Genomic DNA, 13,418 nt, shown 5'->3' with positions numbered 1-13,418 from the left:
CCATCTGTCTGACTGACTGTCTGGCTGACTGACTGACTGACTGACTGTCTGTCTGACTGACTGACTGTCTGACTGACTGACTGACTGTCTGTCTGACATTCTTTCTGACTGACTGACCATCTTTCCGACTGTCTGACTGACTGTCTGACTGACTTATTTACTGTCTGACTGACTGATTTACTGTCTAACTGACTGTTTGTCTGACTGACTGTCTGACAATCTTTCTGACTGACTGACTGACTGTCTGACTGTCTCTTTGACCTACTGTCTGACTGACTTTCTGGCTGTCTGGCTGACTGTCTGTCTGTCTGTCTGTCTGTCTGTCTGTCTGTCTGTCTGTCTGTCTGTCTGTCTGTCTGTCTGACTGACTGACTGACTGACTGACTGACTGACTGACTGACTGACTGACTGACTGACTGACTGTTTGACTGACTGCCTGACTGATTTACTGTCTGACTGACTGTTTGTCTGACTGACTGTCTGACAATCTTTCTGACTGACTGACTGACTGTCTGACTGTCTCTTTGACCTACTGTCTGACTGACTTTCTGGCTGTCTGGCTGACTGTCTGTCTGACTGACTGTCTGACTATCTGACTGGCTGACTGACTGACTGACTGACTGTCTGTTGTCTGACTGACTATCTGTCTGACTGACTGTTTGTCTGTCTGACTGACTGACTGACGTCCATCTGTCTGACTGACTGACTGACTGACGTCCATCTGTCTGACTGACTGTCTGGCTGACTGACTGACTGACTGACTGTCTGTCTGACTGACTGACTGTCTGACTGACTGTCTGACTGACTGACTGTCTGTCTGACATTCTTTCTGACTGACTGACCATCTTTCCGACTGTCTGACTGACTGTCTGACTGACTTATTTACTGTCTGACTGACTGATTTACTGTCTAACTGACTGTTTGTCTGACTGACTGTCTGACAATCTTTCTGACTGACTGACTGACTGTCTGACTGTCTCTTTGACCTACTGTCTGACTGACTTTCTGGCTGTCTGGCTGACTGTCTGTCTGACTGACTGTCTGACTATCTGACTGGCTGACTGACTGACTGACTGACTGTCTGTTGTCTGACTGACTATCTGTCTGACTGACTGTTTGTCTGTCTGACTGACTGACTGACGTCCATCTGTCTGACTGACTGACTGACTGACTGTCTGTCTGGCTGACTGACTGACTGACTGTCTGGCTGACTGACTGACTGTCTGACTGACTGACTGTCTGTCTGACATTCTTTCTGACTGACTGACCATCTTTCCGACTGTCTGACTGATTGTCTGACTGTCTTATTTACTGTCTGACTGACTATCTGTCTGACTGACTGTCCGTCTGTCTGTCTGACTAACTGACTGTCTGACTGTCTGTCTGTCTGTCTGACTGTCTGACTGTCTATTTGACTTACTGACTGTCTGACAGTCTGTCTGTCTGTCTGACTGACTGACTGACTGACTGACTGACTGACTGACTGACTGTCTGTCTGTCTGTCTGTCTGACTGACTGTCCGACATTCTTTCTGACTGACTGGCTGACTGTCTGACTGACTGGCTGACTGACTGTTTGACTGACTGAGTGACTGACTGACTGTCTGTCTGACTGACTGTCTGTCAAACTGTCTGACTGACTGACTGACTGTCTGTCTGACTGACTGACTTTCTGACTGACTGACTGACCATCCGACTGTCTGTCTGACTGTCTTTCTGACTGTCTGACTGACTGACTGTCTGTTTGACTGACTTACTGCCTGACTGTCGGTCTGACTGACTGTCTGACTGACTGACAGTCTGACTGACTGTCTGACTGACTGACAGTCTGTCTGACTGTCTGACTGACTGACTGACTAACTGACTGACTGACTGTCTGTCTGACTGACTTACTGACTGACTGACAGGTTTTGACTTGTGTCTTGTAGTGATGTGATCAAATTTATGGTTTAATTTTATCCACAGATGGTGACATTGACTTCATTCTAGCGCCAGCTGTGGGTTCCCTCACCACTGCTTCCACCGGGCCTAGCCAGGGACCAAGCACATCTACCCTACCAGGTACATAGAGGAGATACTAAAGGGCTGCATTGTGTCCAACAAGAGCACTACTATGAGGAGTTACTATCCCATAATACCAGCCTTAATCTTTAATATCATTCTCAGTGTGACTTGTATGAAAGAATGTGGTTTCCTACAAAGTAATTCTGTCATTCTCATAGGGATTTGACCCCTCTGTGGTGTTATTATCGGCACCTAACTGATGTGTCTTCTTCATATAAGCAGGGACGTCCACAGAGTCATCCGTGGTTGAATCTAAAGACAGGAAGGCCAACGCCCACCTCATCTTAAAGTTAATGTGTGACAGTATTGTTTTGCGGCCACACCTACGGGAGTTACTCTCTGCCAAGTATGTTTTTATTTCCATATGATTACAGTTTGAATTTTAATTACGCAAACCAATGCTCTGAAATGTTCCTGATTTAATGCTATTCCTTTAACTCATTTGTTAATTTCAAGTGCTGGTATGTTTTAACTTGACAGAGATGCTCGTGGGATGACCCCCTTCATGTTGGCGGTCAGTGGGAGAGCCTATCCTGCAGCCATCACTGTGTTGGAGGCTGCTCAGAAAATGGCTAAGGGCAAGTACATTCATCCACACTCCTCTTTGGTAACTGATTTGGCTTTTAATCAACAGACAACACACAACAATGACAGCTGAGTACAGGCTTGTTATCATGGCTATTTTCAGAGTAAATTAGGATTAGTTCATTTTTGCTGTTTTTGTCTGATCATTCTGACACTTCAGACCCACCATAGCCGATGCCCTGGGTCTAGCCTTGAACCCATGCAGAGGTCTATGCATGTAGCATCCATGCACTGTTGACTGCCAGCCCCTCAGTGTGTCTGCAGGCATACTGACCCTCAGTGGTCAATGACTGAAAGCTGGGTATACCGTCTTTTTCATGATCAATCTAAACGTGATTGAAGGAAATGCTCAAAACCCGTGGCAAGTCCCAGCTCCGGTATGCACATTTTCAGGTTAGTTCAGAGAAAATTTGTTGAATTATTTAATCATCATGGAGTTTATTTGGATGGATGATTTGATATGAAGGTGTCCGTTTCCCATGCTGTACCGTTGGACCAAAGGGCGCTGAGATGAGTGATAACTGTTGGTAATTTTGAGGCATTTTGCTTTTTTAATAGGATAGCTGAAGAGAGACGGGGAACAGTGGCCTGAGGGCATGGAAATACATTACATGCAATAAGACCAGGAAGTGACCCCAGAACCAGTGCATTTAGGACTAAAGCCTCTCTACCCACTGAGCAGCGTTGTCGTAAATAACTGCTGCTGGTTTGTGCTGTGTGACTGGTTATTATGCCTATGGCAGCAGCACTCCTAAATTCCACAAAAGTTTTTTTATGCAGTGATCCCACATGAAATGCTTTCAAGAGCACATCGCTCTGTTAGTTGTCTGTTATGCTCTAGCCCATCTGTTGCATGTCGGGTGCCACTGCTCTGCTGCGCTCAGGATACAAACCTGGTCTATTTTTAACTGACGCCACTGCCAGTATGTGTCAGTCTACATAGATCAGAACCACCCAGACAGGAGGACCAGCATGCCAAGCATTCAGCCAAAAGGTCACAGAAGTAATACGATGCTATGGAGGAAGAAAAAACCCCCACAGAATTTCAAATAAAATCATGCATCCTATCCAGAAACCAAAAGCCTTTTATCTTCCAAATATACTCATCCATGGTAGAAGCAAGCAAAAAAAGTGATCAAGAATAATATCCAAGTGAACAGCAAATCAGCTGCATAGAGGAGAAATAGTCTGCCGTTGGTTCTTCTCTCATATGACCTCCTGTGATCTCTCATCTCCAGCTCCTCAGGGACACACGGTGCTGGTCAGATCTAACTGCAGCAGAATATGTAGAAACCACTTTAAAACCATAAGAGAGAAGACCAGCATGTTCAAACCTATTCAGTGTTTACTCTAGTCCGAGTTCTTGCTTCATGCTCTCCTTTTCTGAACGTTCTGTTATCGACCGCTGCAGCGTTGGACACCTGAGTGTCTGAGCTGAAGGCTCCTGTGTGACCTAGTGCGGTACAGCCAGAAGCACTGAAGAGAATCAAAGCCCTGCCAACAGGCCTCCAGACTTTAATGGAACTGAACTCCCATGATGTCCATGCTAATGTTGAGATGTGTTTTATTCCTGACATAGTTAGAACAGGAGAGAGAGCTAGTGCTTTAGGCACAAACTCCAGTAATCATGTAAAGAAACTGGCTTTCAGTCAGGTTTAATGTTATGTAATTTAGAGCAATTACACTAGAGTTATTTCAGGAGTTCGTTTATTTTTATGCCCTTTTACTTCAGGATGCTGCTGTTTGTCAGTGATATTCTTCAGTTTGGTGGTAATGATGTCTTCCTTCAATGTCTGGAACACAGTGGGTGACCCAAGCATCCCAGAGAAGGAGGATTCAGATTCTGTTTTCATGGAAATGATTTGCCCCTTGGGAACAAACCCAGACGATTCCCCGCTCTATGTTCTCTGCTGCAACGACACCTGCAGTTTCACCTGGACCGGAGCAGAGCACATTAACCAGGTCAGCTTTCAGGAAGGAACTCTGAAAAAAACAAACATTACCATGAAATTAGAGACTTTTAGTTTCCAGTTATCTGTGTCCATTTTAGATTGAAGTTGCTTACTAGTTTTTATGCTTTAAAGGACATTTATTCCAGGGATAACATGAGAAACATAGAGGGGAAAATTCTCTTCTTGTATATGTCAGTGCCAGCTTCACACTAGGGTGGCTAGATCTCCCACTTTCAGTGGGATAGTCCCACGTTTTCATTACTTTATTGTAATTGGCAGGCTCCAGTTTCAAGTACAATATTTAAAATCTGGCATTTATCAGATGGCTGTGTGCAGGAATCAGGGCCAGCTCTGCACTAAGGGGGTCGCCATCATGAGCCTTAAAGTTCTGAATGAGGCAGCAGTGTAACAAATCATCAACTCCTGCACTCCTCTGATCTCTGTGCCCCTTCTTAGTGAAACTGTATGCACTCATGTCACCCCCCTCTGTCCCTCTACCTTGATGCAGCGATAATAAAAATGCATATACAATGATCTGCAACTCAGATCATTAGCCTAAACATTTAATAATAGCAGATATGCATGATTTTCTCACACATGTAGTGTTTTTGGATGTAAAAGAGGACCTACACAGGATGAAATGGCATCAAAATAGAGCATGCACATATCAAAAGGAGGCTTCCTGATCTGTGGATAGTTCCTGCTAAACAGAAAACACATTCAAAGACAGATGTGGTAACAGCAGCTGCACGTACTGTCATTGAAGTAATTCTAGACTGTCTTGAAGCACTGGTGTCCCACACAGACATACACATCTGTTGAGTTGTGATCTGGTCACCCTACCACAAACGGAAGCAGTAGACTGTATGTATAGAAGTGTAGAAGTAAGGCACCAGTGACTATAAACTAAACATAAAAGCTCAGCAAACTGCAAAACTCACAACTGTCAGCTACTGCAGAACTCTTTATTTCACTGCAGAATTCTTTATTTCACTGCAGAACTCTTTGTTTCACTGCAGAACTCCTTATTTCATTGCAGAACTCCTTATTTAACTGCAGAACTCTTTATTTCACTGCAGAACTCCTTTTTTCACTGCAGAACTCTTTATTTCACTGCAGAACTCTTTATTTCACTGCAGAACTCTTTATTTCACTGCAGAACTCCTTATTTCATTGCAGAACTCTTTGTTTCACTGCAGAACTCCTTATTTCATTGCAGAACTCCTTATTTCACTGCAGAACTCTTTATTTCACCTCAGAACTCCTTATTTCACTGCAGAACTCTTTATTTCACCTCAGAACTCCTTATTTCACTTCAGAACTCCTTATTTCACTGCAGAACTCCTAATTTCACTTCAGAACTCCTTATTTCACTGCAGAACTCCTAATTTCATTGCAGAACTCCTTATTTCACTGCAGAACTCCTAATTTCACTTCAGAACTCCTTATTTCACTTCAGAACTCCTTATTTCACCTCAGAACTCCTTATTTCACCTCAGAACTCCTCATTTCACTGTAGAACTCCTTATTTCACCTCAGAACTCCTAATTTCACTTCAGAACTCCTTATTTCACTGCAGAACTCCTAATTTCACTTCAGAACTCCTTATTTCACTTCAGAACTCCTTATTTCACCTCAGAACTCCTCATTTCACTGTAGAACTCCTTATTTCACCTCAGAACTCTTTATTTCACCTCAGAACTCCTCATTTCACCTCAGAACTCCTCATTTCACTTCAGAACTCCTTATTTCACCTCAGAACTCCTCATTTCACCTCAGAACTCCTCATTTCACTGTAGAACTCCTTATTTCACCTCAGAACTCTTTATTTCACCTCAGAACTCCTCATTTCACCTCAGAACTCCTCATTTCACTTCAGAACTCCTTATTTCACCTCAGAACTCCTTATTTCACCTCAGAACTCCTCATTTCACTTCAGAACTCCTTATTTCACCTCAGAACTCCTTATTTCACCTCAGAACTCCTCATTTCACTGTAGAACTCCTTATTTCACCTCAGAACTCTTTATTTCACTGCAGAACTCTTTATTTCACTGCAGAATTCTTTATTTCACGGCAGAACTCCTTATTTCATTGCAGAACTCCTTATTTAACTGCAGAACTCTATATTTCACTGCAGAACTCCTTATTTCACTGCAGAACTCTTTATTTCACTGCAGAACTCTTTATTTCACTGCAGAACTCCTTATTTCATTGCAGAACTCCTTATTTCACTGCAGAACTCTTTATTTCACTGCAGAACTCCTTATTTCACTGCAGAACTCTTTATTTCACTGCAGAACTCTTTATTTCACTGCAGAACTCCTTATTTTACTGCAGAACTCTTTATTTCACTGCAGAACTCTTTATTTCACTGCAGAACTCCTTATTTCATTGCAGAACTCCTTATTTCACTGCAGAACTCTTTATTTCACTGCAGAACTCCTTTTTTCATTGCAGAACTCCTTATTTCACTGCAGAACTCCTTATTTCACTGCAGAACTCTTTATTTCACTGCAGAACTCTTTGTTTCACTGCAGAACTCCTTATTTCATTGCAGAACTCCTTATTTCACCTCAGAACTCCTTATTTCACCTCAGAACTCCTCATTTCACTGTAGAACTCCTTATTTCACCTCAGAACTCTTTATTTCACTGCAGAACTCTTTATTTCACTGCAGAATTCTTTATTTCACTGCAGAACTCTTTGTTTCACTGCAGAACTCCTTATTTCATTGCAGAACTCCTTATTTAACTGCAGAACTCTTTATTTCACTGCAGAACTCCTTTTTTCACTGCAGAACTCTTTATTTCACTGCAGAACTCCTTATTTCACTGCAGAACTCTTTATTTCACTGCAGAACTCCTTATTTCATTGCAGAACTCCTTATTTCACTGCAGAACTCTTTATTTCACTGCAGAACTCCTTATTTCACTGCAGAACTCTTTATTTCACTGCAGAACTCTTTATTTCACTGCAGAACTCCTTATTTCACTGCAGAACTCTTTATTTCACTGCAGAACTCCTTATTTCACTGCAGAACTCCTTATTTCACTGCAGAACTCTTTATTTCACTGCAGAACTCCTTATTTCACTGTAGAACTCCTTATTTCACTGCAGAACTCCTTATTTCACTGCAGAACTCTTTATTTCACTGCAGAACTCCTTATTTCACTGCAGAACTCCTTATTTCACTGCAGAACTCCTTATTTCACTGCAGAACTCTTTATTTCACTGCAGAACTCTTTATTTCACTGCAGAACTCTTTGTTTCACTGCAGAACTCCTTATTTCACTGCAGAACTCCTTATTTCACTGCAGAACTCTTTATTTCACTGCAGAACTCCTTTTTTCACTGCAGAACTCTTTGTTTCACTGCAGAACTTCTTATTTCACTGCAGAACTCCTTATTTCACTGCAGAATTCTTTATTTCACTGCAGAACTCTTTGTTTCACTGCAGAACTCCTTATTTCACTGCAGAACTCCTTATTTCACTGCAGAACTCTTTATTTCACTGCAGAACTCTTTATTTCACTGCAGAACTCTTTATTTCACTGCAGAACTCCTTATTTCACTGCAGAACTCTTTATTTCACTTCAGAACTCCTTATTTCACTGCAGAACTCTTTGTTTCACTGCAGAACTCCTTATTTCATTGCAGAACTCCTTATTTCACTGCAGAACTCTTTATTTCACTGCAGAACTCCTTTTTTCACTGCAGAACTCTTTATTTCACTGCAGAACTCCTTATTTCACTGCAGAACTCTTTATTTCACTGCAGAACTCTTTATTTCACTGCAGAACTCCCTATTTCACCGCAGAACTCCCTATTTCACCACAGAAGTAGGACTTTGATTACTCAGTAGACACAGTTGCAGCCTTTTAATGAACACCGCTGAAAGTGAAACGTAGACACTGAAATGTTTGATGACTTTTGTTAAGGACATCTTTGAGTGTCGGACCTGTGGTCTGCTGGAGTCTCTCTGCTGCTGCACTGAGTGTGCAAGGGTTTGCCACAAAGGACATGACTGCAAGTAAGTCTGCATTTGGCCTTATGTAACCTCTGAATGTGTCAGTACATCACCTACATTCAGTACGTGTTATCCACAGTCCATGATCATGGATTAGCTTGTGCTCTCTCCCAGGCTGAAGCGGACGTCCCCCACAGCATACTGTGACTGTTGGGAGAAATGCAAGTGTAAAACATTGATTGCTGGCCAAAAGGCAGCTCGCCTGGATCTGCTGTACAGGTTACTGACAACCACCAACCTCGTCACCACACCAAACAGCAGGTACTGTACTGTTAAATAATAGTGACCTGTACTTACTGGGGGGATTAGGTTTCAACAGTTTGGATTATTTTTCCATACAGCTATGCACAGATTTACTTTCATTGGGTGCAATAGATCAGAAAATGGGTCATTAATGTTTACATGTTCTTTGCAGGGGAGAGCATATATTACTGTTCCTGGTGCAGACTGTTGCTAGGCAGAGTGTTGAGCACTGTCAGTACAGACCGCCACGCATCAGAGAAGACAGGAACCGTAAGGCTGCCAATGCAGAAGGTAGGTTCACGTTCCATGTAGAGACCTCCTTTTTTTTATTTTTTTTAGCCTAATGGTGGCATCATTTAGCTTGAGTTTTTAGAAGGAAACTCCATCTGGTCATCTGGTATATTCCTCTCATTTTCTTTATTCTAGAATCTGATATGCCAGATCATGACTTAGAACCTCCCCGCTTTGCCCAGCTGGCTCTGGAGAGAGTCCTGCAGGACTGGAATGCCCTGAAGTCTATGATAATGTTTGGTTCTCAGGAGAACAAAGACCCGTGAGTATGACAGTTTGGGATAAGCCCTTATACCAGTTAGTGTTGCTCAGAAACTAAAGCAGTCTAAATGAATTCATGGACTCCATGGTTGTTTGCCTTTTTGTGGCTACGCCTGTGATTCTTCCACATTTACTGTCATTTATGGAGCTTTTCAGTGGATCAAGTCTCTGGGACCCACAGGGGGTGAGTGGGCCCCACAAATGTTAACTGCATTAACAATAAAACGATTTTTCCTTCATTCTAGTTATCGTACATCTTTGAGCAGCACAGCTCTCACATTTAAGCTTAATTTACTAAAAATCTAAATACATGTGCCATGTTTAAATATGTTCAATACGACATGTTAGCTAATGTGTTCATGTACTAAAGTCAAACTACTGATTTTGTCTTGTTTTTTTGTTTTGTTTTGTTTTTTTTTTTTACTTAATGGGCCTATGGGCTTTAGGGATGTTTGCCCAGGATATTTTGATGGTTAAAAGCATTGACCAATGTGTTTTTATTATTTTATGCTACTAATTTTAAACAATACTATGAAATTGTCTATTTTTGTAAAGGTGAACTTATTTAGTTTAATTGATTAAAAAAGCTCCTTTTTGCATGAATTAATACTTTCTCTTTTTTAATAAGAATGAAGTGCCATCGTCGACATAGCAATGTGATTATGGCCATGAAAGCTCCACTTCTACATTACAGAGTTATGATTTGGATTATACAGACAGTGGAACACTTTTACATTTCTAAGGGCCTGTCCACACGGAGATAAAAATGTTTTATTTCAGTTTCATTTTGAAAAAGTTTTCCATTAAAATGGAATTGTTGCAGGAAATGTCCGCGTAAGCACGGAACCACCGAAAACGACTGGAAACGCTGTAGTACATATGCCAAGCATGTGAGTGGTGCTGTAAAGCTGCCACAGAAATGCACCAAAGGAGGGAAGAAGATCACTGAACAAACTTTCTCCTAGTTGCCTTTCTGGATGTCCTCCGCGGTGGAGTTGAGAACGTCTGGTGTCTGCTGTTCATTTGTAAAAGCCAGAACAAGCTCAGTAGCTTCTGCAGCACGAACACAGCCCTGTAATCCGCCATTGTTGTTTTAGGTGGCCTACACTATGTGTGACGTAATCGTTTCAAGAAAGATACGGTTGGCTGTCCACACAGAGACGAAACAGTAAGCATTTACAGATTTGTGCACTCTGGAACCCGGATTAAAAAGTAACATTTACGGCCTCCCAAAACGCTGTTTCCCTGTGGATGAAACGCTAATATAACGAAAAAATGCATGTACTCCTGAATTTGTCTCTGTGTGGACGGGTCCTCTGTGAGTTAATCCACTACTAAAGTACTTTTCATAAAACTGTTCCTCTCAGACCTGGAAAACAGATTTTTAGAGTAAAGCTGTTTCCATGACCTGTTGACCAAATTCTTCTTCTTAAATTCTGAACCTTTTCATTTTCCCATCTCTCTTTGTGTAAGTCATTATGTTGTGGCAATTGTAATGAGTTTTTACATGGGTTTTATGTACTCAGTTTGTGCTCTTTTATATTTTGGGAGGTCAGTCTTTTTATAACAGACTGTATCTGAGACTTTAGATCTATTCCTCTGGTGGTGAAAGAGAGCAGGAAGGGCTAGAGAGAGATGAAACTGGACTTTAGGTGGACCTACTGTTGCTTTGTAGAAGGGTTGGGTACCACCGCTGACTGCCTGGATGGGTTTGATTCTGGTTTACAAGGTCCTGATTTATGTGATGGTTGGGTTTCACCGCTGACTGCCTGGATGGGTTTGATTCTGGTTTACAAGGTCCTGATTTATGTGATGGTTGGGTTTCACCGCTGACTGCCTGGATGGGTTTGATTCTGGTTTACAAGGTCCTGATTTATGTGATGGTTGGGTTTCACCACTGACTGCCTGGATGGGTTTGATTCTGGTTTACAAGGTCCTGATTTATGTGATGGTTGGGTTTCACCGCTGACTGCCTGGATGGGTTTGATTCTGGTTTACAAGGTCCTGATTTGTTTCAGTTAATTTCAGATTCACTCAGAAATTTTAGTTACGAAACCTGTTTAGTGTTAAAATGAAAGAGCCAAAGTTGGAAATAGTACAAAAACTTCCACTGAGGCACATAGTTTAAAAATCTCCAAACTAGTTTCTTTTCCTTGTGTTTTCTCCGTCTAGCACGTTTTGAATATAGCCAAGCTTTTCTGCAGTTCACATCTGTCTTCATAGTTCTTAACCCAGCATGCATCCTGACATCCTCTTCAAAGTTTAATGCCTACAGAGCAGAACTGCCAGCCGCCATGTTTGTTTTAAGGCCATGACAAGTCCACAGGTCCAGGTCAAGTCTCAGGTCTCTGAGGGAAAATTCAAGAGAAGCCACTTGTGGTTTTAATGATAAATAAAAAGAGTGACTAGATCAGGTAGGTACACTAAGTTTGCTTAGTTTGAGCACATCCAGAATGTATATTATTGCTGGGAACCAACTGTTTCTAATGTTTTGGTAGTGATGGTTATTCCTTCATGGAAACATGGTCTTACATACATCATGAGATCTAGTTTATGCTGTAATGTCACAACAATAGACAAACACAGTCTGCTTAAACTAATACTGCACAAAAAATGATATGTTTTCATGTTTTTATTGAACAAAACATGTAAACATTCACAGTGCAGGGTGGAAAAAGTATGTGAACCCCTAGGCTAATGACTGGTTGACCCTCCTTTGGCAGCAATAATCTCAACCAAACATTTCCTGTAGTTCAGATCATACCTGCACAACGGTCAGGAGGAATTTTGGACCATTCCTCTTTACAAAACTGTTTCAGTTCAGCAATATTATTCGGATGTCTGGTGTGCATCGCTCTCTTGAGGTCATGCCACAGCATCTCAATTGGGCTGAGGTCAGGACTCTGACTGGGCCACTCCAGAAGGTGTATTTTCTTCTGCTGAAGCCATTCTGTTGTTGATTTACTTCTATGCTTTGGGTTGTTGTCCTGTTACATCACCCATCCTCTGTTGAGCTTCAGTTGGCGGATAGATGGTCTTAAAGGGGACATATTATGCAAAAACAACTTTTTCAGGCTTTTCTAACACAAATATGTGCCCTGGCCTGTCCACAATCCCCTCAAGTACCAGAAAAATCCATTCCCTCTCCCCCTCTCTTTCTCCACCTTTCAGAAAATGTGTGCTGAAACAAGCCGTTATCAGATTTTACATCTAGTGACCTCACCAGGGGCCTAAGCACCCGCCCCCAGGTTTGGTTGGCCCTCCCCCACCTGGAGGAAAGTTCCGCCCTCCTCTACTGATCTTGTCAGCTACCAGCTGAGATGGTGGAAAGCTCAGTGGGTTACCCTGCTGACCACAGTCTGGGAGATTGATGGTTCGAATCCCAGTCTAAACTTTGGGAAAAAAGTGTCTGTAATATCACAAGTGCTGCATCCATTTCCTGAGAGGGGTGTGGTCAGGGGCAGAGTCAGACAGCTAATTACCATTTAAGGCCACAGACACAGAAACGGCTTATTCTGAGAAGGGCTGAAACAGGAGTTTTTAGACATGCACAGACCCCCAATACTGGAGTGTTCTCTCAGCAATAAACTTAACAGGCATGTTTTGGAGGCCTCTGAGACCGACATAAACTTGTCTTAGAAGGGTAAAATATGTCCCCTTTAAGTTTTCCTGCAAAATGTCTTGTTAAACTTGGGAATTCATTTTTTTCGTCAATGACAGCAGTCCGTCCAGGCCCTGAGGCAGCAAAGCAGCCCCAAACCATGATGGCCCCTCCACCATATTTCACAGTTGGGATGAGGTTTTGATGTTGGTGTGCTGTGCCTTTTTTTCTCCACACATAGCGTTGTGTGTTCCTCCCAAACAACTCAGTTTTGGTTTCATCTGTCCACAGAATATTTTGTCAGTAGTGCTGTGGAACATCCAGGTGCTCTTTTGCAAATTTCAAATGTGCAGCAATGTGTTTTTTGGACAGCAGTGGCTTCCTCCGTGGTGT

At 42.2% G+C, this 13,418-nt stretch overlaps 1 protein-coding gene across 7 annotated transcripts in view; it reads left to right on the top strand.

The window, feature by feature from the left end:
- The window catches only part of ubr5 (ubiquitin protein ligase E3 component n-recognin 5), a 186,209-nt gene that overhangs the window by 97,929 nt on the left and 74,862 nt on the right, over positions 1-13,418 (top strand). For 4 of the 7 annotated variants that reach the window (XM_041792405.1, XM_041792403.1, XM_041792406.1 and 1 more), the window contains exons 24-31: positions 1,965-2,060; positions 2,283-2,409; positions 2,544-2,641; positions 4,453-4,610; positions 8,541-8,632; positions 8,744-8,890; positions 9,045-9,163; positions 9,299-9,425. In XM_041792405.1, the coding sequence (XP_041648339.1) occupies positions 1,965-2,060; positions 2,283-2,409; positions 2,544-2,641; positions 4,453-4,610; positions 8,541-8,632; positions 8,744-8,890; positions 9,045-9,163; positions 9,299-9,425 (964 nt within the window). The remainder of the gene's footprint in view (positions 1-1,964; positions 2,061-2,282; positions 2,410-2,543; positions 2,642-4,452; positions 4,611-8,540; positions 8,633-8,743; positions 8,891-9,044; positions 9,164-9,298; positions 9,426-13,418) is intronic. The other 3 variants (XM_041792404.1, XM_041792407.1, XM_041792402.1) reach the window with 1 other exon arrangement.

The sequence above is a fragment of the Cheilinus undulatus genome, linkage group 8 (assembly GCF_018320785.1).
Source record: "Cheilinus undulatus linkage group 8, ASM1832078v1, whole genome shotgun sequence".
NCBI classification, from domain to species: Eukaryota; Metazoa; Chordata; class Actinopteri; order Labriformes; family Labridae; genus Cheilinus; species Cheilinus undulatus.
The sequence above is the reverse complement of the archived record's forward strand: the minus strand, read 5'-3'. Positions and strand labels throughout refer to the sequence as shown.